Source organism: Phytophthora ramorum (assembly GCF_020800215.1).
Source record: "Phytophthora ramorum isolate Pr-102 chromosome Unknown Phyram_PR-102_s0005, whole genome shotgun sequence".
Classification (NCBI taxonomy): Eukaryota; Oomycota; class Peronosporomycetes; order Peronosporales; family Peronosporaceae; genus Phytophthora; species Phytophthora ramorum.
In genome coordinates, this window is record NW_027150651.1 from 2572003 (window position 1) to 2598656 (window position 26654).

A 26654-nucleotide genomic window follows, 5' to 3' on the forward strand; every position below is an offset into this window, starting at 1 on the left:
TTCCAAATGCGCAGGTCGTCCTTCCAGGACGCTGGCATAGAGTGGAACAGGTAGACAGACTTTTGTCCGTCGGTGAGGACCGATTCGATCGCCTTGGACGCGGCTCGCATCGCGTCTTCTAGGATGAGAAAGAACTCACTCACGTCACTCCCTTCCTCGTACTTGGTTTCCATGAGGAAGTGCAGAATATAGTACGGGTCGCCATGGAGCGCGGCACCCTCGTACTTCTTGCAGATAGCTTGGAAGATGTCGTAGGCCGTGGTGAGGTTCTTGACCAGACGTAAGTGCGTGTCGTCCATCGTCTTCATCAGGAATGACTTGGTCTGCGCCTCCATGCGACGGAGGCGGCGGGAAGACAGTGGTACGCGCTTCTCCTTAGCAGCCCGACGCTGCGACTAGCGCTGCAAAAACGAGCGTACCGGGGAGGGTGGCTTGGGCTTCGCGCTGGTCTTGGCATCTTCTTCACCGCCGGACGCGTCTTCGTCAGAGCTTGGCTCGTAGTCGACGGCTTGCGAGTCATAGTCGGCTGGCGAAGAGACCGTAGCGCCACCGTCGGCAGAGTCGGACATCTCGCTGTCGGACGAGTCTTCGTCATCGTCGTCGCTGCTTAACCCGTCGTAGTCCTTCTTCTTGACGAAACCGACCAGGTGCTTGCCATCAAGCGATGCCGTGACTCGGGTCTTCCACACGTCGTAGTTCCTTGAACCGGAAAGTCGAGGGAAGTCGTCACTTGAGGTTCGGTTGGGCTCATAACCTGTTGCGGGGGCAGCTTTAGCGCTTGAAGGACAGAACTTGTACGGAGAATGGTAAAAGAAATAGTGAGCATTAATGAGCAGTTAGAAGAACAACGAAGCTAGAAAACTCTATACTGCTGCCAAAAACATAGTACAGGTTGGCCATTGCCAACCGTTTCAGAGTGGAAGTTGCCTTTCAGATAGCCACTCCGGTAATGCATAATATATGTCTTATTTGAGTCACGAGGTGGCCGAGTCTAACCTCAACAAGACTAAGCCTACACGTTACATATCATGTGGAGCACGCGAAGGCCCTCATCTTTCCTTTCCACCCACGTGGCTGCACCACCTCGTTCTTCATACAAACCGCTGTTCGTACGCCACAGCCGACTTCGAGCGCCACACCTCGAGTCCTTGCCAATCGCCCTACTCAGGCCTTCGTGGATCGATTCGATGGGTCATCGAGTCGCTTTACGTCTTCTGAAAGGCAGACGCACGCTATCATGTACCTATGGAACTCGATGCCCCTCTATACCAAATGATCTCTTCCGACTCAAAACAGTATTTGTTATACAAACATACAAATAGAGCTCTAAAGTGTGATAACCTTCTTTACTTTATGGATTAAGCAATTACCATGAACATGTGATAACGGAGGGCAGCACCTCTCGTTGTGTTTACGGACCGCCGATTGCGTAGGAGAAGTCGGTGACGTGTCCGCTTCGCGCTGTTCATTGGTCCACGCCGATACAGCCATGCGACATGTTGCTCAAACAGCGACTTGCCCGATCTTGCACCGATTGCGTACGGTACACCACGCAGGAAAGTTGCTTGTGCCGCGGTCCGTGCCGGGGATCAGCAACCGCGAGCGCGTGACCGCCGCCATCGCCAGCCTCTCATTCCCCAACGTTCTCAACGCGCCGCAAGTGCAGCAGCGACACCAGCAGCAACCCACGTACCTATTCATTCCCACACCACAACAACCACCATGCCTCGCATCCTCATCGTCGGTGGCGGCCCCGCAGGCATCGCCGTGGCTCAGACGCTGGCGGCCGACCTCACGGCCAAGGACGACACCGAGGTGCTCGTGCTCGAGAAGAGCAAGTACTACTACCACGCCGTGGGCACGCCGCGCGCGCTCGTGGATGCCGGCTACACCCAGAAGCTCTTCGTGCCGTACGACAGCGTGATCCCGCCGTCGGCCAAGGCGTTCGTCAAGATCCAGCGCGCCATCGTGACGCGCATCGTGCCCGGCACCAACGAGGTCGAGTACGCGCCCATCGGCGAGGATGACGACCTGCTGGCGGGCCCCGTCAAGAGCCTGAGCTACGATTACCTGGTGGTGGCCACGGGCAGCACGTACACGGTGCCCATCAAGCAGCCCAAGAACAACTTCAAGCGCGCGACCACCGAGGCCAAGCTGGCCGAGGTGCGCGAGCAGGTCAAGGGCGCCAACAGCGTGCTCATCGTGGGGGGCGGCGCTGTGGGCGTCGAGGTGGCCGGCGAGATCAAGGCCAAGTACCCAAGCAAGAACGTGACGATCCTCGAGAGTAAGGCCAAGCTGGTGGCGGGCGACGACGTGCGCGACAAGTTCCGGACTAAGCTGTCAACGTACTTGAAACGCCTGGGCGTCAAGGTGGTGGTGGGGGAGCGTCTGACAGAGCGTCTCTCGGGCAACAGCTTCGAGAAGCGCACGTTGCGCACGGACAAAGGCACGGAGATCGAGTCGGACGTGCAGCTGCTGTGCGGCGGCTTCAGCCCCACGACGGAGCTCATCCAGAAGCTGGACGCTAGTCTCGTGACGCCCGAGGGCTTCGTTAAGGTGAACAGCAAGTTGCAGCTGGACAGTGACCAGTACTCGAACATCTACGCGCTGGGCGACGCGAGCAACAACTCGGCGCCCAAGCGCGCGTTCTACGCGGGCCAGCAGGGCAAGCACCTGGGCGCTGAGCTGGCGCTCGTGGCGCGCAAGACGCAGACGAACGTGAGCAAGCCGTTCCCCAAGGTGGAGGTGGTGGCGACGGTGCTGCCGCTGGGCCCGAGTGGCGGCGTCTCGCAGCTGCCCGTCATGGGCGGCTTGGTCATGGGCAACCTCATCACCAAGTCCATCAAGTCCAAGGACTACTTCGCCGGCATGACCTGGAAGAGCCTCGGCGCCGTTGTCCCCAACTAATAGGGCAGTCTATCTTTTGTAAACGGTAATATATTGCTCGAAAACGATGTGCACTACTTCGTACTTTGCCAACAAGGAATAACTCAAGCAAATTGAAGTGGCGATGGAGCTCGGCCCACCGCATTCAGCGCTAAAACCTTAGTTGCCGAGGTCGAGATGGCCTTGATAACTTGGCAGTGAATGATGTGAGCGTAGTGCAGCTCCTCAATCATCGGTGCGGTTTGGCTCGCACGAAAATCTCTAGCACACGCATGCGACCTCAGAAGGTCATAGCCAATTGTGTCCCAGTGCTTAAAAGCAGCGCACAAACCATTGCAAGGAGGCCACTTGACATGGCTTGTCTTTGATTAAGGGCCTTGAAGGAGCAGAAGGCAAGGCATCCACGCTGGTTGACCCGCAATCGCCAGCAAATCGCCAGCGTCCTGCGCTGGGAATGTTGGTTTTGCTTCGGAAACTACCTTCTGTCCAGCGGCGATTACAGAACACTCTCAAACGACTCCCCGCCATGTGGCAGTATTTGTATTGGCCACTCACAAACGAACTTGCAGCGCAACGCACACTTCTCAACAAAGCAAAAGCTTCTCAAGACCCCAAGAACCAAGAACATGACGCGTATTGTGATCATCGGAGGGGGTGCAGCGGGTATCAACACGGTGCAGGCGCTAGCCAAGAACCTCAACGAGGCAGATAACACCGAGGTCATCCTGCTCGAGAAGAACGCCTACTTCTACCACGTTGTGGGCGCTCCGCGAGCCTACGTGGATGCCGACTACACCAACAAGATGTTCATCCCGTACGACAACGCCATCCCCAAGCACGCCGCCAAGTTTGTGCGAATCGTCCGCGGAGTCGCCACCCAAATCTCCGCCGACTCGAATGAGGTGTCATACCACGCGATTGGAAGTGACGACAAGGAGAACGAAGTCACGGAGAAGCTGCAGTTCGACTACCTCGTGCTGGCCATGGGCAGTACGTACTCCGTTCCGATCAAGCAGGATAGCCGCGACTACGCTCGATCGGCAACTGAGGCGAAGCTGCAAGAGGTTCGCAGTCACATTGAGAAATCCGAGAAGATTGTGGTCGTTGGTGGGGGTGCTGTGGGTTGTGAGGTGGCTGCGGAGATCAAGGCGAAGTATCCGGGCAAGTCAGTGACGATCGTGGAGGCCAACCAGAAGCTCCTTTCCGGCAACAACCTTCGTGACAAGTTTTACGCATACCTGGATGCGTCCTTGAAGAAGTTGGATGTGAAGGTGATTCTTGGCGAGCGTCTGACGGAGCGTCTAAGCGGCAACGGTTTCGAGCCGCGTACTTTGCGCACCGACAAGGGGACGGAGATCAATTCTGACCTCCAACTTCTTTGTGGTGGTTTCAGCCCCATGGCTGCGTTGGTCGAGGAGATGGATGCATCGCTGGTGACGGACCGAGGTGCTGTAAAAGTCAATGGACAGTTGCAGCTGGAGAGTGACAAGTATGCTCACATTTTTGCTCTTGGCGACGTATGCGACCACCCTGCTCCGAAGATGGCTTTCATCGCTGGCGAACAGGGAAAGTTCCTCGCTGGCGAGCTGTCCGCAGTCATTCGCAAGACGCAGCCTGGGTTTACCAAGGAGTTCGAGGTGCCAGCAACGGCTATGATAGTCTTGCCGCTGGGCCCGCGCGGAGGGGTTTCGCAGCTGCCGGTGTGGGGAGGTGTCGTCGTCGGCGACTGGTTCACGTGGCTAATCAAGTCGAGGGACTACTTCGCCGGCCGAATCTGGGCCAGCATCGGCGCCACAGTCCCGAACTAAAGTACTTAGAAGTAGCTGAGTAAGGAAGATGGAGTTGAAGCCGTCAAAATAGTTTACTGCGCTTGCACCTTTGTGCTCTTGCCAGTAGTGCCAGTGGTCAGTTTGCTCCGCCTGTCAACTTTCAATATTCACAGCAACACAAGAGAAGGCTGCCGTCGTCTTCATGCTACTATCCGGTTGCAGGTTTCATCAGATGGAGGGAGTCATCGGTCGACGATTATTCAAATGTGCCATACCGGCATCAACATCGGCCATAATGAAAGTTTACTCCAGGAAAGTATGGCTATGATTTCTCCTACTTTGCAGGAATCCCCGGTACGTTCCTATGCGAGTACCCAAGTGTTCATTATCCATCTCTCCGTGAATGAGCCACCTCCTCTCAAGAACATCTTCCCAGCTAGTCAGCTCCAGCCGCTCGATCAACCACCTTATCAAGCGAAACATGATGCGCATTGTCATTGTCGGAGGCGGCCAGGCTGGGATAAACTGCGCCCAGAATTTGGCCAAGACCTTGACCGAAGCGGACAACATCGAGGTCGTGGTGCTGGAAAAGAGTGCCCACTTCTACCACACGCTGGGGGCAGCGCGCGCCTGCGTCGATGCCGACTACGCCAAGAACATGTTTGTCCCGTACGACAACGCCATCCCGAAGACGTCAACTGGCTTCGTTCGCGTGGAGCACGCCGTCGCCACGGGAATCTCGCCGGGAAAAAAGGAAATTTCATTTCACACGATCAATGAAGACGACAAGAAGAGTGCGAAAGCGACAAAATTGTCGTTCGACTACCTTGTATTGGCCACAGGAAGCACATACACGGTTCCGATCAAACAGGACCCGAAGGACTACACCCGCGCAGCGACCGAGACCAAGCTGCAGGAGGTCCGTTCGGAGATCGAAAATGCGGGCAAGATCTTAATCGTTGGAGGTGGTGCTGTTGGCTGCGAAATGGCGGGTCAGATCAAGGCCAAGTACCCGAAAAAGACAGTGACGATTCTCGAAGCGCATAAAGAGCTCATTTCCCGTAACAAACTCTCCGACAACTTTTACTCGAAGCTTCACGCGGCGCTGGATGCTATGAACGTGGAGGTCGTTCTTGGCGAGCGCCTCGCTGAACGTCTCCCGGGAAACTCTTTCGAGAAGCGTACGCTTCGCACAGACAAAGGTACTGAGATTGAGTCTGACATTCAGCTGCTTTGCGGCGGCTTCCACCCTGACTCTGAGCTCGTACATGACATGGACCCTTCGCTTATTACGGAGCAGGGCTCCATCAAGGTGAACGAGCTGCTGCAGCTGGACGACGAGAAGTACTCGAACATTTTTGCACTAGGCGACAACTGCAACCACGAGACACCCAAGATGGCGTTCTGGGCTGCAGACCAGGGCAAGTTCCTTGCCGCGCAGCTGGCAGCCGTCGTGCAGAAGAAGCAAGACGGCTTTAGTAAGCCGTACCCCAAGGTCACCACGGAGACGGTGATCCTCCCGGTTGGTGATGGAGGCGTCTCGCAGCTGCCGATCTGGGGAGGCGTCGTGGTCGGCGACTGGGTTACTTGGATGATCAAGGCGAAGGACTTCATGGCTGGACGTACGTGGGGCAGTCTGGGTGCCACGCCTCCCAAGTAACCTCGCTAGCTATGTGCATGGTGAGCAACGTCAACATTTGGTACACTGCTCAAAATACAGAGGAAGTCTTGTCATTGAGCAGCGAACATTACCCATATTTTTGAGGAATACATATAGCATTGCTTTCGCCGTCTTGCTACGACTCACCCATGCACAGCCAATATACAACTGATGGTTCATCGCTCGAGCGTTTGGAAGTTGTCGGTATACCTTGAAGCGAGCTCGCGATCGACGGATCTTCACCAGTGCGGCGGGGAGCGCCGGGTTCAGGGACCGGAAGAGGAGGATGGTGCTGAGGTTCTCCATGAAAGAATTGGGCAGCTTGAATGCAGCTTGGAACTCCAAGAGAACCAGGTTCAGCTCCAGGAGCTCCTGCTGCGTCTCGAAGGTGCGTGGCGGCGAAGATTCGGCAGGAGCGAGGTCATGGCGGGGGAGTCCATGGCGATTCAGCTCGCAATTAGCGCCAAAGGGCACGAGTGGCTCAGGGTTCATCTTCGGCTCAAGTTATTCAGATTGCGAAATCCTTGTCGATGATGTTAAAAAAATTTGCATCTCACATTTCAGAGTTGGCTTGACATTCGGGTGCTATCCTGCCAATGCTATTATTGCTTGGTAAAATACGATCAAGATGACCAAGCTGTGTGGTTTGTCTGCGCGTTAGGCTGAAGATCGTCTACAACAGGGCTTCGTGAGCAACTTATCCGTATGACGGGCTTAGGCAACAGCAGCTTGGCTACACTCGTAGAGTGGGGGCAACACAACGGATGACTTGAAGCCGGGGCTGTATCTTTCGCGTACTGATCCACCCGTGTGGTGCATGGACTTGAGGCTGTCGTTGCTACGGCGAAAGAGCTTGTAAAAAATCTCTACTGTCGCGTGTGAATCATGACGGGAAAAGGTAGGTCTTAACGTAAAGTGTATCCCCCCACTTGCACTCCATGATATCCAAGTGATGCTTGGGGAGATTCGCAAAGGCGAGGCTGCCGCCGGCGCCAGGTGCGCAATGCTCTTTTTGATCCGACATGGCCATGCTCACGACGAGTACATCCTCGCCTTCACTCGAGCACTCGGCCTATAGTGGTACATGTATCGCCACACACCAGCGCTTCTGATGAAAACTGCGTGTCGAGCGCATTGAGGAGAGAGACGGAGGCGAAGCATGCAAGTTATAATACCACGCCAATGAGTCCAAATTTACACTTCAACGAACGACAGCCGAGTTGCTCGTGTCACCTTTACCAGTCAGGCCTCGCGCGGCATGGCGGTATCGGTGCAGGAATAAACGTAAGTGTAGAACCAATTGAGCGGGGATAAGAACTCCAGCCGCGTGACTGTCCCATGGCCATTGACGCTGGCTGCTGGTGTGTATGTTCGTCGAAAATATATTCTGGTTAGAGCTCCAGCCACAATTTCTGCTGCAACAGCTTCCCATCGTGTTTGCGGTAGGGGAGACTGTTGCTATCTTTCCGGTACATCATCTTGTCTCCACCAAGATGTTACAGCGCATTTGCCCAGTCTCTCTCTCGTAAAGGCAGCGGAAGTCGCATGGCCCGCCATCCAGATCCCAGCTGGCAGGGTGTGCGAGTCACGCCATGCGCCACCTGGGCCCGCGATAGTGAAGCTCAGTGAGTGCACAATGCGAACAGTGCTTGCCACCCCGACGCCGCCCTGTCGACCGGGTGCTCGCTTCTTCTCCAAGACGCGTCAGTCACAATTCAGACGAACGCCCCCGCTCGGACGCACTTACATTCCAACTTGACGCGTGCTACGCAGGACTCTGCCGACCAAGGGAAGACTTGCTAGTAAGTGAGACTTGGAGCTAATGACCATGGGTATGGACCCAAAGTACTGCAAGGTGACAGTCCACCCGGCCAGTCTCAAGGCGTCACCTCCTCGAGTACGACGACAAACGGTGGGGGATGATGGTCTCAAGTCGTTCCGGAATCGCCCCTTCAAGCGAGCGCCCCCGCCAGTGCCGCCTTACAAGGCGTACGCTGCCGCCGTCTACGACGATGTGAACGAGCTCCAGGAAGATGACACTGACGACATCGCCGTTCTAAGCGAGGATGAGCCGTTGACGTCGTCGCGCCGCCGTGCGCACACGACGTCGTCCTTGTCCGCATCGACGCGTCTGTCGAACATCTTGAACCCGTTGTCGCGCATGACCATGCGCTGGACGGAGCAATCTGCGGACGCAGCTTCCAACAAGGCAACGGAGTGCTCGACCACCAGTGCATCCACGACTCCGGATCTCATGGACACCCCTCCTCCGTTGATGACTCCGCCTCCGATGATGGACCTGGCCAACTCGTTTCTGGATGTGGACACGGATGGCAGTGACGAGATCCTGAGACCGACACTGGAGGACACGGCCAGTTTAATGGCTGGTACGCCGCCGATCCCAGCAGGACTCACGCTCGATATGCTGCCTACGGAGTACGAGACCCCGTCAATCCCATCACACCTGCGCGATGTGCTTATGCACAACCATAACCAGCACAGAAGTCTTTCGCCCCTCATCCTGGTCCACAGTGACGATGAAGGTGAAAGCGAAAGCGAGATCGAAGACGACGACTCGAGCAGTGTGACCACCGACGATTACGGTGAAGACCCGACCAACCACTCTGTCGACATTGACAGTATCCGACAGACTCGTGGCCAAGCTGTGGCGAACTTTGATGCGTCACTGCGTGATCCGAACCGCCGCATGCCACGCTTTCGCACCACCGAGGTGCCAAAGCGAGTGGGTGGGTCAGCTCGCAACATCCGTGGACTCAGTTCACCCCCGCGCATGCTAAGCCAGATCATTCGACCTCGCAAGGCTACAGTGCCGGTCGGAAGCCACGCCGGCGCAGGCCCTACTGAGTCTCAGAACGACGAACAGCCTGCTGTGCCCATGTATCACGGGCAGGAGCTTCACCTGGCCTTCAAGACCACCACCAGCCAGTTCACGCAGGTTCAGGGACATCCAAAGCGACGTGGAGGAGGTCACAAGAACCCATTCTCGCGGCGCGTTCGCTGCTACGCTATTCAGCCCTCTGATCAGCTGGAGGACGGCGACACACTCCGCATCATTGGACACACCACGGACGGTCTGCTCCGCGGTGGGGACTGTGTCTCGTTCGCACGTACGGATGGAACTGTGTTGCGAATGCAAAAGTTGTCCAAGAAGCTGACGTTCAGCAACAAGATCGACGTGCGAGCAAAGTTTATCATCACTGGTGTGCCTGACCGCACACCTGTGACTTCGACGTCCAAGTTTTACTTGCAAAGCGTATACGACCGCAAGAAAACTGTGGGTTTCTTGCCTTCACGTCGCGAGAAACACCCAGGCTGTCTTGCTATGTACGTCCACCGCAACGCCGAAAAAGACAAGGTGGAGCCCATCCAGTTCTTCAAACGCCAGTCAGGCCACAGCCTGGTATCTTGGCATCACCCGCAGCAGTGGGTGTAATTCAACGCATGCAGTACGATCGTAGTGCTGGGAATGCATCCTGGCCCACGAGACAGTGGAGGCAGAAGTGAAGGCAAGATCAGTGACCGCGGTAGCCTATTTGTAGTATTTGTCGTAGCGTACTGGGTTCAAGCAACTATCATATCATTGTAATGAATCAACTACTGCATGTAGTAATGAGTGCCGCACCGCTGGTAGTTTATCAAAATGCTAGAGCACCTGCATCCAGGACGGTGAATCCACCGTGTAGGAAAGCCTCGACAAAACGGCTTGAACTCGGCACGCTTGCCACCCAAGGTGACTTCTTGTGCTCTGGAACCTCACTTCTGCCTCCACCTTGCTGTCCTGCGTGCCGCCAGCCGTAGAATATCAGCAAAAATGCGTTGTTCTGTTCGCGAAGTTGAAATCTCAACGCACCATACGCTGCTGAGGACGATGCAACTTCTGAACGGACCGATGGGTTTCTTGGCAAATATATTTTCTAGCTTGCAAGTAATCGTCGGAAACCCCCCACCCTCCGCTGTCGTCCGAGGTATGTGCGGTTTGCTGGGGTTATCGAGCCTGCTGCTCTATGCGTATCCATATGCTAGCTCCAACTGGTGAGACTTGGGCGGTGGTCATCTTCACGAGAACCAAAACGGGGTTGCGTCAAACCTCACCGACGCGAAAGCACGCTCTCACTTTCCAAAATCACTTCAGCAGCACAAGCAATACCAACGGAAAATGTTTTCCACGCAGTTTCGCCTCGCGCTCCTCGTCCTCTCGGCTTATTACGCCCCTGTAGCGCTCGGCCACGGTGGTATGGTCAAGCCTGAGTCCCGTGAAATCCGGACGATGGAACTCGATATCGACAGCAGCTTCGGCTGGCCTATTGCGATGCGTCCTGGTGGCGACTGCCTCAACAACACACCCGATACGAATCTCCAAATGATCCCGTACGGCGAAAGCAAGATTGAGATGCGAGCCAATGACGGCGCCAACCATATCGGTCCTTGTACCGTGTACTTGGTTGATCCCGAAAATGTAAGCAACAAGGTTCAGGTCGGTAGTCTGGACGACTGCATGCGCTCGCTGCACCCGGAGGCGGGGAATAAAGGTGATCCTCCTATCCCTGCTGAAATGAGTATTACGGTTCCTGAGTCGGGTTTGCCCTGCAGCCCGGAGCACTGCGTTCTCGAGTTCTACTGGGAAGCCACACACTTGGACCCGCATGAGCTTTTCAACAACTGTGCGGATGTAACGTTGGGTGGAAGTTCGAGCGCAAGTGCTGCTGCAAACGAAAGCAGCTCAGCTGCTACACTGACGGATGTCCCAGCAATTACGACACAAACTCCGGCGACTCAAACGACGGCCCCTAAGACTACTGCTGCCCCAACTGAGAGTGGAACATACGTCTCTGTCGGAACTGACGGGTCAATGAAAGCGGGAATGGACGAGTGGTGCAACCAGAACTGCAACAACGACCCGCCCTACTGCCCCGACACGACGTGCGCTGCTGCGTAGCTTATGTGACCAGCACTGTGTTTGTATAGCTTTGAGACGCGTTACCTTTGGGTGAGGTGTCGGCTCAGTATAGTCCTTCGTTCGTACGTGGAGCCTGATACATGAAAGTAGTTGTTTGAACCGTGTAACTTGTTGAAAATACAATTTTCGTGCATGCAACTCAATACTCTAACGCACAAAGAACTCCTACAAAGCCACTTCATCAAAAATGTCTGTCCACGAATCTCCGAGATATTCGACATCGAGCGGCGGCAAACTGTCAAGAGCGGGTGGGTCGTTATTGCTACTACCGTTGTTGTCGCTCCCCGTTTGTACCATTGATCCCACCTCGCTTGTAACCAGAATCGGCTCAAGCAGGGTGTTCAACTCATCTTCGCGCCCATTATCGATCACCAAAGACCAGTCCAGAGCACACAAATCCGTTGTGTCGAAGCCAGCGACCGGCCAAGAACTGTTGCAAAAAATTTCGGGGCTGAAGCTAGCCATTTCTTGTTCTGGTTCTCGCTCGTTTTCCTGCGTGTGCTGGTCCTCGGTGTGTAATCTCTTGAAGTTTAGGTCAACGATGTCTCGATCGTCAACACGGTCACCTTGCGCGCGTTTTGTCCCGATGTGTGAAGCAGCGCAGTATGCTGCCTTGTGCGTCTCCATTTCGGTGACCAACACGGCTAGCTGGGATGGACTGCAGCGGTGGAGAAACTCGTGACTGAAAGTGCACACGCTGGCCCGCGTTTTGGTCCACTTGCGAAACCCGAAGTTGTTGAGTTGGCGCTGGAAGCTGGCAAACTTGCAGTGCTTGAAGTATTTCGGAAGGATTTCACGCTCGAGTCGAGGTACATCAAAAACCTGGAAGTTTGATCCGTCGACCGACCATGATAGGATGCAGGGGTCTTCATCGTTCAGGATATCGTAGAGAGTCCTCACAAAGCGAGGCACGATGTCTGCGATCGGGTCACTAGAGCGCATACTGCTTCGATGCTGGCGGGGCAGTTCGTTTCTTGCGCAGGGTTGCTCGAATCAAATTCAATTCGATTGTGGTCGAGATACGGGACCAAATGAGCGTTAACGAATCGCCTTAGTCAACACTGGGAATTTGTGACAGGGGCTTGAACAGAAGATATCATGTGCAGGACTACTACCCAGCTGCGCAGTCTGGTCTTGGAATGCGCGGAAAATGCAGTTGCAGAAACCTTTCCGATGACCGTGTGGTGCCTAGTGGCATTCACAGCTGCAGCATTTTGACAGTCGCTTCATGAACAAGATGAAAGTCGTAAGTCAAGCGAACCTATACGTGTACGTTGAAGTGTCCTCTCGGTGATCGTATTTCTCGCGTTTATGCAAGTTGCAGGTGCTTCTACATTCTCGAGTGGCTACATTTCCATTTTTTAGAAGCTCCGCTGAACCACGTGTTGCAGCATTGATTTCGCACAAACATGTACACATAAGACCACACGAAGAACGCTCATATCCCCGCCATGTAGACATTTACCGTCTACGCTACCAAAGCCCAAAATACAATCAGAGATCGCACACCGCTCAGAGCCAGCAGGTGCTTTGTCGGAACACCCTCGCCACTTGTGTTCTCGGTGCGTTCCTCGGTTCCTCGCCAGCAGGGACACTCGCAACAACAGCAGATACGTTTACTTCTAGTCGAGCTTTCTTAGCGCCATGTGCGTCTGTCCCCCCACCTGTGGCAAGCATCATGGTGTGGCCCTTGGTGAGCTCCTTATCACCCTGCTGCTACTGCTGCCGGTGCGCGGCAGAAGCCACGCGTGTACCGCAGCAGCACAGGCGCCTCACGTGCTCTGACAGCAACGATCTCCGTCCGCCACAACTCAATTGGGTTCGACCCACACAAGCCACCGCGATCAACACCTTCGCGACCAACGAACCACGACAAGCTTCAACCAATCTACCACCACCAGCACAACCATGAATTCGCACAACGAATCTGCCTTCGCCACCGTGCCGCGCTTCGTACGCTCGGTCTACGACATGCTGCAGAACGAAGACCAGCGCATTCTCTCGTGGTCCGCCGATGGATCTCACTTCCAGGTCTACGACGTGCCGCGACTGGAGGTCGACGTGCTGCGCAAGTACTTCAAGCACGGCAAGTTCTCGAGCTTCCAGCGCCAGCTCAACAACTTCGGCTTCCACAAGTGGACCAAGACGCGAGCCAGTGTTGCCACGTTCAACCACGATGTCCTCGTACGGTGTCACCCGTCGCAGCTGAGCGCCTTGGTCGGCCAGATGAAGAAGAAGGTCGCGACAACGCCGACCAGTCCCACCACGTCCGCCAAGCGTCCTCGCAGTCTCCTCGCCTCCACCACGACAGTGACGGTGATGGTGGAGCCGATGATGGCGTCCAAGAAGCAAAGGATGTCCCCGCGCGACGTGTGTGACCTGTCCGCCATCAGCTTCTCGTCGCTGTGGGCGCCAGACGGCAGCTGCAACCAGGACGAGCCGCTGTTTGATGCGCTGGACTCCATCGAGCTGACGGAGCTGGACTGGCACGCCGTCAGCTCACCCATTGAGGCGGACGCCTGCGACACCAATGGCATCAGTGCCATCGGCGTTGACCTTGACCTGCAGGCTAACTGTGCGGCGTCTGGTCTTGGTCTGCTCGGAGAAGAGGACTTGTGTGCCATCCTTGGCGACCTGGAGACTGCTCAGGAGCTGTCTGAGCGCGAGCTGAACGCTCTGCTCGGAGGCGCCTCCGACAGGGAAGAAGTGGATCTTGCTCTCGACGGTGACATCGAGTTTGACATCGCTGTCGACGCGGGCGTGGACTCCCTGCTCTTCGTGTAACTTTCAGCCTCCACTTCAAGACCTGCTCTTCGTGTAGTATAGGCTAGTAGCCATCCTATCTGTGTCACTAACTTATGAATCCACCATCAATATGTATCGGATAGCCCCAGGCCGGTCGTGTGTGTGTGCGTGTGTGTGTGTGTGTGTGTGTGTGTGTGTGTGTGTGTGTGTGTATGTATGTTTATGTGTGTGTCAAGTCCACGTCGTTGAAGTTGGTCTCGGTGGTCGTATCTCGTATCTTTTCTTTTGTTGTTGCAGGTTCGTCTACATACTCGACATGGCTACACTTTGATCCGCGTTTAATGCTACAGTATGTGCAAGCTGCATCGCTCACATTTCGAACGTTGTGGCGCAGGACTCCCGGTACTCCCGGTAACCTTCAAATGCGAGGGTTCGTTTTCCATTGATGACACTTGGCTATGTTAGCGACTTCCAATCTCCGTTCTAGCTATCGTCCTTATGTCGATGGAATTGCGAGGCTTCGCCAAGTACCTTCCTTCCCTCACCAACAACGCCAACGTACACGACACGCCAACAAGGGGCCACTCGAGCATCTCGCCTCAGATCTCCTAAACGCTCATCAAAGATAGCTCTCCGAGCCCAACAGGTCCACCCTGAAGCAGGGCCAGCAGGTGCTTTGTCGGAACACCCTCGCCACTTGTGTTCTCGGTGCGTTCCTCGGTTCCTCGCCAGCAGGGACACTCGCAACAACAGCAGATACGTTTACTTCTAGTCGAGCTTTCTTAGCGCCATGTGCGTCTGTCCTCCCACCTGTGGCAAGCATCATGGTGTGGCCCTTGGTGAGCTCCTTATCACCCTGCTGCTACTGCTGCCGGTGCGCGGCAGAAGCCACGCGTGTACCGCAGCAGCACAGGCGCCTCACGTGCTCTGACAGCAACGATCTCCGTCCGCCACAACTCAATTGGGTTCGACCCACACAAGCCACCGCGATCAACACCTTCGCGACCAACGAACCACGACAAGCTTCAACCAATCTACCACCACCAGCACAACCATGAATTCGCACAACGAATCTGCCTTCGCCACCGTGCCGCGCTTCGTACGCTCGGTCTACGACATGCTGCAGAACGAAGACCAGCGCATTCTCTCGTGGTCCGCCGATGGATCTCACTTCCAGGTCTACGACGTGCCGCGACTGGAGGTCGACGTGCTGCGCAAGTACTTCAAGCACGGCAAGTTCTCGAGCTTCCAGCGCCAGCTCAACAACTTCGGCTTCCACAAGTGGACCAAGACGCGAGCCAGTGTTGCCACGTTCAACCACGATGTCCTCGTACGGTGTCACCCGTCGCAGCTGAGCGCCTTGGTCGGCCAGATGAAGAAGAAGGTCGCGACAACGCCGACCAGTCCCACCACGTCCGCCAAGCGTCCTCGCAGTCTCCTCGCCTCCACCACGACAGTGACGGTGATGGTGGAGCCGATGATGGCGTCCAAGAAGCAAAGGATGTCCCCGCGCGACGTGTGTGACCTGTCCGCCATCAGCTTCTCGTCGCTGTGGGCGCCAGACGGCAGCTGCAACCAGGACGAGCCGCTGTTTGATGCGCTGGACTCCATCGAGCTGACGGAGCTGGACTGGCACGCCGTCAGCTCACCCATTGAGGCGGACGCCTGCGACACCAATGGCATCAGTGCCATCGGCGTTGACCTTGACCTGCAGGCTAACTGTGCGGCGTCTGGTCTTGGTCTGCTCGGAGAAGAGGACTTGTGTGCCATCCTTGGCGACCTGGAGACTGCTCAGGAGCTGTCTGAGCGCGAGCTGAACGCTCTGCTCGGAGGCGCCTCCGACAGGGAAGAAGTGGATCTTGCTCTCGACGGTGACATCGAGTTTGACATCGCTGTCGACGCGGGCGTGGACTCCCTGCTCTTCGTGTAACTTTCAGCCTCCACTTCAAGACCTGCTCTTCGTGTAGTATAGGCTAGTAGCCATCCTATCTGTGTCACTAACTTATGAATCCACCATCAATATGTATCGGATAGCCCCAGGCCGGTCGTGTGTGTGTGTGTGTGTGTGTATGTATGTTTATGTGTGTGTCAAGTCCACGTCGTTGAAGTTGGTCTCGGTGGTCGTATCTCGTATCTTTTCTTTTGTTGTTGCAGGTTCGTCTACATACTCGACATGGCTACACTTTGATCCGCGTTTAATGCTACAGTATGTGCAAGCTGCATCGCTCACATTTCGAACGTTGTGGCGCAGGACTCCCGGTACTCCCGGTAACCTTCAAATGCGAGGGTTCGTTTTCCATTGATGACACTTGGCTATGTTAGCGACTTCCAATCTCCGTTCTAGCTATCGTCCTTATGTCGATGGAATTGCGAGGCTTCGCCAAGTACCTTCCTTCCCTCACCAACAACGCCAACGTACACGACACGCCAACAAGGGGCCACTCGAGCATCTCGCCTCAGATCTCCTAAACGCTCATCAAAGATAGCTCTCCGAGCCCAACAGGTCCACCCTGAAGCAGGGCCAGCAGGTGCTTTGTCGGAACACCCTCGCCACTTGTGTTCTCGGTGCGTTCCTCGGTTCCTCGCCAGCAGGGACACTCGCAACAACAGCAGATACGTTTACTTCTAGTCGAGCTTTCTTAGCGCCATGTGCGTCTGTCCTCCCACCTGTGGCAAGCATCATGGTGTGGCCCTTGGTGAGCTCCTTATCACCCTGCTGCTACTGCTGCCGGTGCGCGGCAGAAGCCACGCGTGTACCGCAGCAGCACAGGCGCCTCACGTGCTCTGACAGCAACGATCTCCGTCCGCCACAACTCAATTGGGTTCGACCCACACAAGCCACCGCGATCAACACCTTCGCGACCAACGAACCACGACAAGCTTCAACCAATCTACCACCACCAGCACAACCATGAATTCGCACAACGAATCTGCCTTCGCCACCGTGCCGCGCTTCGTACGCTCGGTCTACGACATGCTGCAGAACGAAGACCAGCGCATTCTCTCGTGGTCCGCCGATGGATCTCACTTCCAGGTCTACGACGTGCCGCGACTGGAGGTCGACGTGCTGCGCAAGTACTTCAAGCACGGCAAGTTCTCGAGCTTCCAGCGCCAGCTCAACAACTTCGGCTTCCACAAGTGGACCAAGACGCGAGCCAGTGTTGCCACGTTCAACCACGATGTCCTCGTACGGTGTCACCCGTCGCAGCTGAGCGCCTTGGTCGGCCAGATGAAGAAGAAGGTCGCGACAACGCCGACCAGTCCCACCACGTCCGCCAAGCGTCCTCGCAGTCTCCTCGCCTCCACCACGACAGTGACGGTGATGGTGGAGCCGATGATGGCGTCCAAGAAGCAAAGGATGTCCCCGCGCGACGTGTGTGACCTGTCCGCCATCAGCTTCTCGTCGCTGTGGGCGCCAGACGGCAGCTGCAACCAGGACGAGCCGCTGTTTGATGCGCTGGACTCCATCGAGCTGACGGAGCTGGACTGGCACGCCGTCAGCTCACCCATTGAGGCGGACGCCTGCGACACCAATGGCATCAGTGCCATCGGCGTTGACCTTGACCTGCAGGCTAACTGTGCGGCGTCTGGTCTTGGTCTGCTCGGAGAAGAGGACTTGTGTGCCATCCTTGGCGACCTGGAGACTGCTCAGGAGCTGTCTGAGCGCGAGCTGAACGCTCTGCTCGGAGGCGCCTCCGACAGGGAAGAAGTGGATCTTGCTCTCGACGGTGACATCGAGTTTGACATCGCTGTCAACGCGGGCGTGGACTCCCTGCTCTTCGTGTAACTTTCAGCCTCCACTTCAAGACCTGCTCTTCGTGTAGTATAGGCTAGTAGCCATCCTATCTGTGTCACTAACTTATGAATCCACCATCAATATGTATCGGATAGCCCCAGGCCGGTCGTGTGTGTGTGTGTGTGTGTATGTATGTTTATGTGTGTGTCAAGTCCACGTCGTTGAAGTTGGTCTCGGTGGTCGTATCTCGTATCTTTTCTTTTGTTGTTGCAGGTTCGTCTACATACTCGACATGGCTACACTTTGATCCGCGTTTAATGCTACAGTATGTGCAAGCTGCATCGCTCACATTTCGAACGTTGTGGCGCAGGACTCCCGGTACTCCCGGTAACCTTCAAATGCGAGGGTTCGTTTTCCATTGATGACACTTGGCTATGTTAGCGACTTCCAATCTCCGTTCTAGCTATCGTCCTTATGTCGATGGAATTGCGAGGCTTCGCCAAGTACCTTCCTTCCCTCACCAACAACGCCAACGTACACGACACGCCAACAAGGGGCCACTCGAGCATCTCGCCTCAGATCTCCTAAACGCTCATCAAAGATAGCTCTCCGAGCCCAACAGGTCCACCCTGAAGCAGGGCCAGCAGGTGCTTTGTCGGAACACCCTCGCCACTTGTGTTCTCGGTGCGTTCCTCGGTTCCTCGCCAGCAGGGACACTCGCAACAACAGCAGATACGTTTACTTCTAGTCGAGCTTTCTTAGCGCCATGTGCGTCTGTCCTCCCACCTGTGGCAAGCATCATGGTGTGGCCCTTGGTGAGCTCCTTATCACCCTGCTGCTACTGCTGCCGGTGCGCGGCAGAAGCCACGCGTGTACCGCAGCAGCACAGGCGCCTCACGTGCTCTGACAGCAACGATCTCCGTCCGCCACAACTCAATTGGGTTCGACCCACACAAGCCACCGCGATCAACACCTTCGCGACCAACGAACCACGACAAGCTTCAACCAATCTACCACCACCAGCACAACCATGAATTCGCACAACGAATCTGCCTTCGCCACCGTGCCGCGCTTCGTACGCTCGGTCTACGACATGCTGCAGAACGAAGACCAGCGCATTCTCTCGTGGTCCGCCGATGGATCTCACTTCCAGGTCTACGACGTGCCGCGACTGGAGGTCGACGTGCTGCGCAAGTACTTCAAGCACGGCAAGTTCTCGAGCTTCCAGCGCCAGCTCAACAACTTCGGCTTCCACAAGTGGACCAAGACGCGAGCCAGTGTTGCCACGTTCAACCACGATGTCCTCGTACGGTGTCACCCGTCGCAGCTGAGCGCCTTGGTCGGCCAGATGAAGAAGAAGGTCGCGACAACGCCGACCAGTCCCACCACGTCCGCCAAGCGTCCTCGCAGTCTCCTCGCCTCCACCACGACAGTGACGGTGATGGTGGAGCCGATGATGGCGTCCAAGAAGCAAAGGATGTCCCCGCGCGACGTGTGTGACCTGTCCGCCATCAGCTTCTCGTCGCTGTGGGCGCCAGACGGCAGCTGCAACCAGGACGAGCCGCTGTTTGATGCGCTGGACTCCATCGAGCTGACGGAGCTGGACTGGCACGCCGTCAGCTCACCCATTGAGGCGGACGCCTGCGACACCAATGGCATCAGTGCCATCGGCGTTGACCTTGGCCTGCAGGCTAACTGTGCGGCGTCTGGTCTTGGTCTGCTCGGAGAAGAGGACTTGTGTGCCATCCTTGGCGACCTGGAGACTGCTCAGGAGCTGTCTGAGCGCGAGCTGAACGCTCTGCTCGGAGGCGCCTCCGACAGGGAAGAAGTGGATCTTGCTCTCGACGGTGACATCGAGTTTGACATCGCTGTCGACGCGGGCGTGGACTCCCTGCTCTTCGTGTAACTTTCAGCCTCCACTTCAAGACCTGCTCTTCGTGTAGTATAGGCTAGTAGCCATCCTATCTGTGTCACTAACTTATGAATCCACCATCAATATGTATCGGATAGCCCCAGGCCGGTCGTGTGTGTGTGTGTGTGTGTATGTATGTTTATGTGTGTGTCAAGTCCACGTCGTTGAAGTTGGTCTCGGTGGTCGTATCTCGTATCTTTTCTTTTGTTGTTGCAGGTTCGTCTACATACTCGACATGGCTACACTTTGATCCGCGTTTAATGCTACAGTATGTGCAAGCTGCATCGCTCACATTTCGAACGTTGTGGCGCAGGACTCCCGGTACTCCCGGTAACCTTCAAATGCGAGGGTTCGTTTTCCATTGATGACACTTGGCTATGTTAGCGACTTCCAATCTCCGTTCTAGCTATCGTCCTTATGTCGATGGAATTGCGAGGCTTCGCCAAGTACCTTCCTTCCCTCACCAACAACGCCAACGTACACGACACGCCAACAAGGGGCCACTCGAGCATCTCGCCTCAGATCTCCTAAACGCTCATCAAAGATAGCTCTCCGAGCCCAACAGGTCCACCCTGAAGCAGGGCCAGCAGGTGCTTTGTCGGAACACCCTCGCCACTTGTGTTCTCGGTGCGTTCCTCGGTTCCTCGCCAGCAGGGACACTCGCAACAACAGCAGATACGTTTACTTCTAGTCGAGCTTTCTTAGCGCCATGTGCGTCTGTCCTCCCACCTGTGGCAAGCATCATGGTGTGGCCCTTGGTGAGCTCCTTATCACCCTGCTGCTACTGCTGCCGGTGCGCGGCAGAAGCCACGCGTGTACCGCAGCAGCACAGGCGCCTCACGTGCTCTGACAGCAACGATCTCCGTCCGCCACAACTCAATTGGGTTCGACCCACACAAGCCACCGCGATCAACACCTTCGCGACCAACGAACCACGACAAGCTTCAACCAATCTACCACCACCAGCACAACCATGAATTCGCACAACGAATCTGCCTTCGCCACCGTGCCGCGCTTCGTACGCTCGGTCTACGACATGCTGCAGAACGAAGACCAGCGCATTCTCTCGTGGTCCGCCGATGGATCTCACTTCCAGGTCTACGACGTGCCGCGACTGGAGGTCGACGTGCTGCGCAAGTACTTCAAGCACGGCAAGTTCTCGAGCTTCCAGCGCCAGCTCAACAACTTCGGCTTCCACAAGTGGACCAAGACGCGAGCCAGTGTTGCCACGTTCAACCACGATGTCCTCGTACGGTGTCACCCGTCGCAGCTGAGCGCCTTGGTCGGCCAGATGAAGAAGAAGGTCGCGACAACGCCGACCAGTCCCACCACGTCCGCCAAGCGTCCTCGCAGTCTCCTCGCCTCCACCACGACAGTGACGGTGATGGTGGAGCCGATGATGGCGTCCAAGAAGCAAAGGATGTCCCCGCGCGACGTGTGTGACCTGTCCGCCATCAGCTTCTCGTCGCTGTGGGCGCCAGACGGCAGCTGCAACCAGGACGAGCCGCTGTTTGATGCGCTGGACTCCATCGAGCTGACGGAGCTGGACTGGCACGCCGTCAGCTCACCCATTGAGGCGGACGCCTGCGACACCAATGGCATCAGTGCCATCGGCGTTGACCTTGACCTGCAGGCTAACTGTGCGGCGTCTGGTCTTGGTCTGCTCGGAGAAGAGGACTTGTGTGCCATCCTTGGCGACCTGGAGACTGCTCAGGAGCTGTCTGAGCGCGAGCTGAACGCTCTGCTCGGAGGCGCCTCCGACAGGGAAGAAGTGGATCTTGCTCTCGACGGTGACATCGAGTTTGACATCGCTGTCAACGCGGGCGTGGACTCCCTGCTCTTCGTGTAACTTTCAGCCTCCACTTCAAGACCTGCTCTTCGTGTAGTATAGGCTAGTAGCCATCCTATCTGTGTCACTAACTTATGAATCCACCATCAATATGTATCGGATAGCCCCAGGCCGGTCGTGTGTGTGTGTGTGTGTGTATGTATGTTTATGTGTGTGTCAAGTCCACGTCGTTGAAGTTGGTCTCGGTGGTCGTATCTCGTATCTTTTCTTTTGTTGTTGCAGGTTCGTCTACATACTCGACATGGCTACACTTTGATCCGCGTTTAATGCTACAGTATGTGCAAGCTGCATCGCTCACATTTCGAACGTTGTGGCGCAGGACTCCCGGTACTCCCGGTAACCTTCAAATGCGAGGGTTCGTTTTCCATTGATGACACTTGGCTATGTTAGCGACTTCCAATCTCCGTTCTAGCTATCGTCCTTATGTCGATGGAATTGCGAGGCTTCGCCAAGTACCTTCCTTCCCTCACCAACAACGCCAACGTACACGACACGCCAACAAGGGGCCACTCGAGCATCTCGCCTCAGATCTCCTAAACGCTCATCAAAGATAGCTCTCCGAGCCCAACAGGTCCACCCTGAAGCAGGGCCAGCAGGTGCTTTGTCGGAACACCCTCGCCACTTGTGTTCTCGGTGCGTTCCTCGGTTCCTCGCCAGCAGGGACACTCGCAACAACAGCAGATACGTTTACTTCTAGTCGAGCTTTCTTAGCGCCATGTGCGTCTGTCCTCCCACCTGTGGCAAGCATCATGGTGTGGCCCTTGGTGAGCTCCTTATCACCCTGCTGCTACTGCTGCCGGTGCGCGGCAGAAGCCACGCGTGTACCGCAGCAGCACAGGCGCCTCACGTGCTCTGACAGCAACGATCTCCGTCCGCCACAACTCAATTGGGTTCGACCCACACAAGCCACCGCGATCAACACCTTCGCGACCAACGAACCACGACAAGCTTCAACCAATCTACCACCACCAGCACAACCATGAATTCGCACAACGAATCTGCCTTCGCCACCGTGCCGCGCTTCGTACGCTCGGTCTACGACATGCTGCAGAACGAAGACCAGCGCATTCTCTCGTGGTCCGCCGATGGATCTCACTTCCAGGTCTACGACGTGCCGCGACTGGAGGTCGACGTGCTGCGCAAGTACTTCAAGCACGGCAAGTTCTCGAGCTTCCAGCGCCAGCTCAACAACTTCGGCTTCCACAAGTGGACCAAGACGCGAGCCAGTGTTGCCACGTTCAACCACGATGTCCTCGTACGGTGTCACCCGTCGCAGCTGAGCGCCTTGGTCGGCCAGATGAAGAAGAAGGTCGCGACAACGCCGACCAGTCCCACCACGTCCGCCAAGCGTCCTCGCAGTCTCCTCGCCTCCACCACGACAGTGACGGTGATGGTGGAGCCGATGATGGCGTCCAAGAAGCAAAGGATGTCCCCGCGCGACGTGTGTGACCTGTCCGCCATCAGCTTCTCGTCGCTGTGGGCGCCAGACGGCAGCTGCAACCAGGACGAGCCGCTGTTTGATGCGCTGGACTCCATCGAGCTGACGGAGCTGGACTGGCACGCCGTCAGCTCACCCATTGAGGCGGACGCCTGCGACACCAATGGCATCAGTGCCATCGGCGTTGACCTTGGCCTGCAGGCTAACTGTGCGGCGTCTGGTCTTGGTCTGCTCGGAGAAGAGGACTTGTGTGCCATCCTTGGCGACCTGGAGACTGCTCAGGAGCTGTCTGAGCGCGAGCTGAACGCTCTGCTCGGAGGCGCCTCCGACAGGGAAGAAGTGGATCTTGCTCTCGACGGTGACATCGAGTTTGACATCGCTGTCGACGCGGGCGTGGACTCCCTGCTCTTCGTGTAACTTTCAGCCTCCACTTCAAGACCTGCTCTTCGTGTAGTATAGGCTAGTAGCCATCCTATCTGTGTCACTAACTTATGAATCCACCATCAATATGTATCGGATAGCCCCAGGCCGGTCGTGTGTGTGTGTGTGTGTGTGTATGTATGTTTATGTGTGTGTCAAGTCCACGTCGTTGAAGTTGGTCTCGGTGGTCGTATCTCGTATCTTTTCTTTTGTTGTTGCAGGTTCGTCTACATACTCGACATGGCTACACTTTGATCCGCGTTTAATGCTACAGTATGTGCAAGCTGCATCGCTCACATTTCGAACGTTGTGGCGCAGGACTCCCGGTACTCCCGGTAACCTTCAAATGCGAGGGTTCGTTTTCCATTGATGACACTTGGCTATGTTAGCGACTTCCAATCTCCGTTCTAGCTATCGTCCTTATGTCGATGGAATTGCGAGGCTTCGCCAAGTACCTTCCTTCCCTCACCAACAACGCCAACGTACACGACACGCCAACAAGGGGCCACTCGAGCATCTCGCCTCAGATCTCCTAAACGCTCATCAAAGATAGCTCTCCGAGCCCAACAGGTCCACCCTGAAGCAGGGCCAGCAGGTGCTTTGTCGGAACACCCTCGCCACTTGTGTTCTCGGTGCGTTCCTCGGTTCCTCGCCAGCAGGGACACTCGCAACAACAGCAGATACGTTTACTTCTAGTCGAGCTTTCTTAGCGCCATGTGCGTCTGTCCTCCCACCTGTGGCAAGCATCATGGTGTGGCCCTTGGTGAGCTCCTTATCACCCTGCTGCTACTGCTGCCGGTGCGCGGCAGAAGCCACGCGTGTACCGCAGCAGCACAGGCGCCTCACGTGCTCTGACAGCAACGATCTCCGTCCGCCACAACTCAATTGGGTTCGACCCACACAAGCCACCGCGATCAACACCTTCGCGACCAACGAACCACGACAAGCTTCAACCAATCTACCACCACCAGCACAGCCATGAATTCGCACAACGAATCTGCCTTCGCCACCGTGCCGCGCTTCGTACGCTCGGTCTACGACATGCTGCAGAACGAAGACCAGCGCATTCTCTCGTGGTCCGCCGATGGATCTCACTTCCAGGTCTACGACGTGCCGCGACTGGAGGTCGACGTGCTGCGCAAGTACTTCAAGCACGGCAAGTTCTCGAGCTTCCAGCGCCAGCTCAACAACTTCGGCTTCCACAAGTGGACCAAGACGCGAGCCAGTGTTGCCACGTTCAACCACGATGTCCTCGTACGGTGTCACCCGTCGCAGCTGAGCGCCTTGGTCGGCCAGATGAAGAAGAAGGTCGCGACAACGCCGACCAGTCCCACCACGTCCGCCAAGCGTCCTCGCAGTCTCCTCGCCTCCACCACGACAGTGACGGTGATGGTGGAGCCGATGATGGCGTCCAAGAAGCAAAGGATGTCCCCGCGCGACGTGTGTGACCTGTCCGCCATCAGCTTCTCGTCGCTGTGGGCGCCAGACGGCAGCTGCAACCAGGACGAGCCGCTGTTTGATGCGCTGGACTCCATCGAGCTGACGGAGCTGGACTGGCACGCCGTCAGCTCACCCATTGAGGCGGACGCCTGCGACACCAATGGCATCAGTGCCATCGGCGTTGACCTTGACCTGCAGGCTAACTGTGCGGCGTCTGGTCTTGGTCTGCTCGGAGAAGAGGACTTGTGTGCCATCCTTGGCGACCTGGAGACTGCTCAGGAGCTGTCTGAGCGCGAGCTGAACGCTCTGCTCGGAGGCGCCTCCGACAGGGAAGAAGTGGATCTTGCTCTCGACGGTGACATCGAGTTTGACATCGCTGTCGACGCGGGCGTGGACTCCCTGCTCTTCGTGTAACTTTCAGCCTCCACTTCAAGACCTGCTCTTCGTGTAGTATAGGCTAGTAGCCATCCTATCTGTGTCACTAACTTATGAATCCACCATCAATATGTATCGGATAGCCCCAGGCCGGTCGTGTGTGTGTGCGTGTGTGTGTGTGTGTGTGTGTATGTATGTTTATGTGTGTGTCAAGTCCACGTCGTTGAAGTTGGTCTCGGTGGTCGTATCTCGTATCTTTTCTTTTGTTGTTGCAGGTTCGTCTACATACTCGACATGGCTACACTTTGATCCGCGTTTAATGCTACAGTATGTGCAAGCTGCATCGCTCACATTTCGAACGTTGTGGCGCAGGACTCCCGGTACTCCCGGTAACCTTCAAATGCGAGGGTTCGTTTTCCATTGATGACACTTGGCTATGTTAGCGACTTCCAATCTCCGTTCTAGCTATCGTCCTTATGTCGATGGAATTGCGAGGCTTCGCCAAGTACCTTCCTTCCCTCACCAACAACGCCAACGTACACGACACGCCAACAAGGGGCCACTCGAGCATCTCGCCTCAGATCTCCTAAACGCTCATCAAAGATAGCTCTCCGAGCCCAACAGGTCCACCCTGAAGCAGGGCCAGCAGGTGCTTTGTCGGAACACCCTCGCCACTTGTGTTCTCGGTGCGTTCCTCGGTTCCTCGCCAGCAGGGACACTCGCAACAACAGCAGATACGTTTACTTCTAGTCGAGCTTTCTTAGCGCCATGTGCGTCTGTCCTCCCACCTGTGGCAAGCATCATGGTGTGGCCCTTGGTGAGCTCCTTATCACCCTGCTGCTACTGCTGCCGGTGCGCGGCAGAAGCCACGCGTGTACCGCAGCAGCACAGGCGCCTCACGTGCTCTGACAGCAACGATCTCCGTCCGCCACAACTCAATTGGGTTCGACCCACACAAGCCACCGCGATCAACACCTTCGCGACCAACGAACCACGACAAGCTTCAACCAATCTACCACCACCAGCACAACCATGAATTCGCACAACGAATCTGCCTTCGCCACCGTGCCGCGCTTCGTACGCTCGGTCTACGACATGCTGCAGAACGAAGACCAGCGCATTCTCTCGTGGTCCGCCGATGGATCTCACTTCCAGGTCTACGACGTGCCGCGACTGGAGGTCGACGTGCTGCGCAAGTACTTCAAGCACGGCAAGTTCTCGAGCTTCCAGCGCCAGCTCAACAACTTCGGCTTCCACAAGTGGACCAAGACGCGAGCCAGTGTTGCCACGTTCAACCACGATGTCCTCGTACGGTGTCACCCGTCGCAGCTGAGCGCCTTGGTCGGCCAGATGAAGAAGAAGGTCGCGACAACGCCGACCAGTCCCACCACGTCCGCCAAGCGTCCTCGCAGTCTCCTCGCCTCCACCACGACAGTGACGGTGATG

At 56.1% G+C, this 26654-nt stretch overlaps 6 protein-coding genes across 6 annotated transcripts; 5 read left to right on the forward strand and 1 right to left on the reverse strand.

Annotated features, from left to right (window-relative positions):
• Positions 1-1722: 1722 nt before the first annotated feature.
• On the forward strand, positions 1723-2907 carry KRP23_6541 (Apoptosis-inducing factor-like protein B; the record flags this gene model as incomplete). The annotated part of the gene is made up of 1 exon (XM_067891744.1): positions 1723-2907. The coding sequence occupies one exon, from the start codon at positions 1723-1725 to the stop codon at positions 2905-2907; it is 1185 nt and encodes a 394-aa protein (XP_067746070.1).
• Positions 2908-3512: 605 nt separating this feature from the next.
• Positions 3513-4694, forward strand: KRP23_6542 (Ferroptosis suppressor protein 1; the record flags this gene model as incomplete). The annotated part of the gene is made up of 1 exon (XM_067891745.1): positions 3513-4694. One exon carries the CDS (start codon positions 3513-3515, stop codon positions 4692-4694), a length of 1182 nt encoding a protein of 393 aa, XP_067746071.1.
• Positions 4695-5058: 364 nt separating this feature from the next.
• On the forward strand, positions 5059-6315 carry KRP23_6543 (Apoptosis-inducing factor-like protein B; the record flags this gene model as incomplete). The annotated part of the gene is made up of 1 exon (XM_067891746.1): positions 5059-6315. The coding sequence occupies one exon, from the start codon at positions 5059-5061 to the stop codon at positions 6313-6315; it is 1257 nt and encodes a 418-aa protein (XP_067746072.1).
• Positions 6316-6403: 88 nt separating this feature from the next.
• Positions 6404-6807, reverse strand: KRP23_6544 (uncharacterized protein; the record flags this gene model as incomplete). The annotated part of the gene is made up of 2 exons (XM_067891747.1): positions 6404-6451; positions 6526-6807. The coding sequence occupies 2 exons, from the start codon at positions 6805-6807 to the stop codon at positions 6404-6406; spliced, it is 330 nt and encodes a 109-aa protein (XP_067746073.1).
• Positions 6808-8137: 1330 nt separating this feature from the next.
• KRP23_6545 (uncharacterized protein) lies at positions 8138-9769 on the forward strand (the record flags this gene model as incomplete). The annotated part of the gene is made up of 1 exon (XM_067891748.1): positions 8138-9769. One exon carries the CDS (start codon positions 8138-8140, stop codon positions 9767-9769), a length of 1632 nt encoding a protein of 543 aa, XP_067746074.1.
• Positions 9770-10492: 723 nt separating this feature from the next.
• KRP23_6546 (uncharacterized protein) lies at positions 10493-11272 on the forward strand (the record flags this gene model as incomplete). Its single annotated transcript, XM_067891749.1, has 1 exon — positions 10493-11272. One exon carries the CDS (start codon positions 10493-10495, stop codon positions 11270-11272), a length of 780 nt encoding a protein of 259 aa, XP_067746075.1.
• Between the last annotated feature and the right edge of the window lie 15382 nt (positions 11273-26654).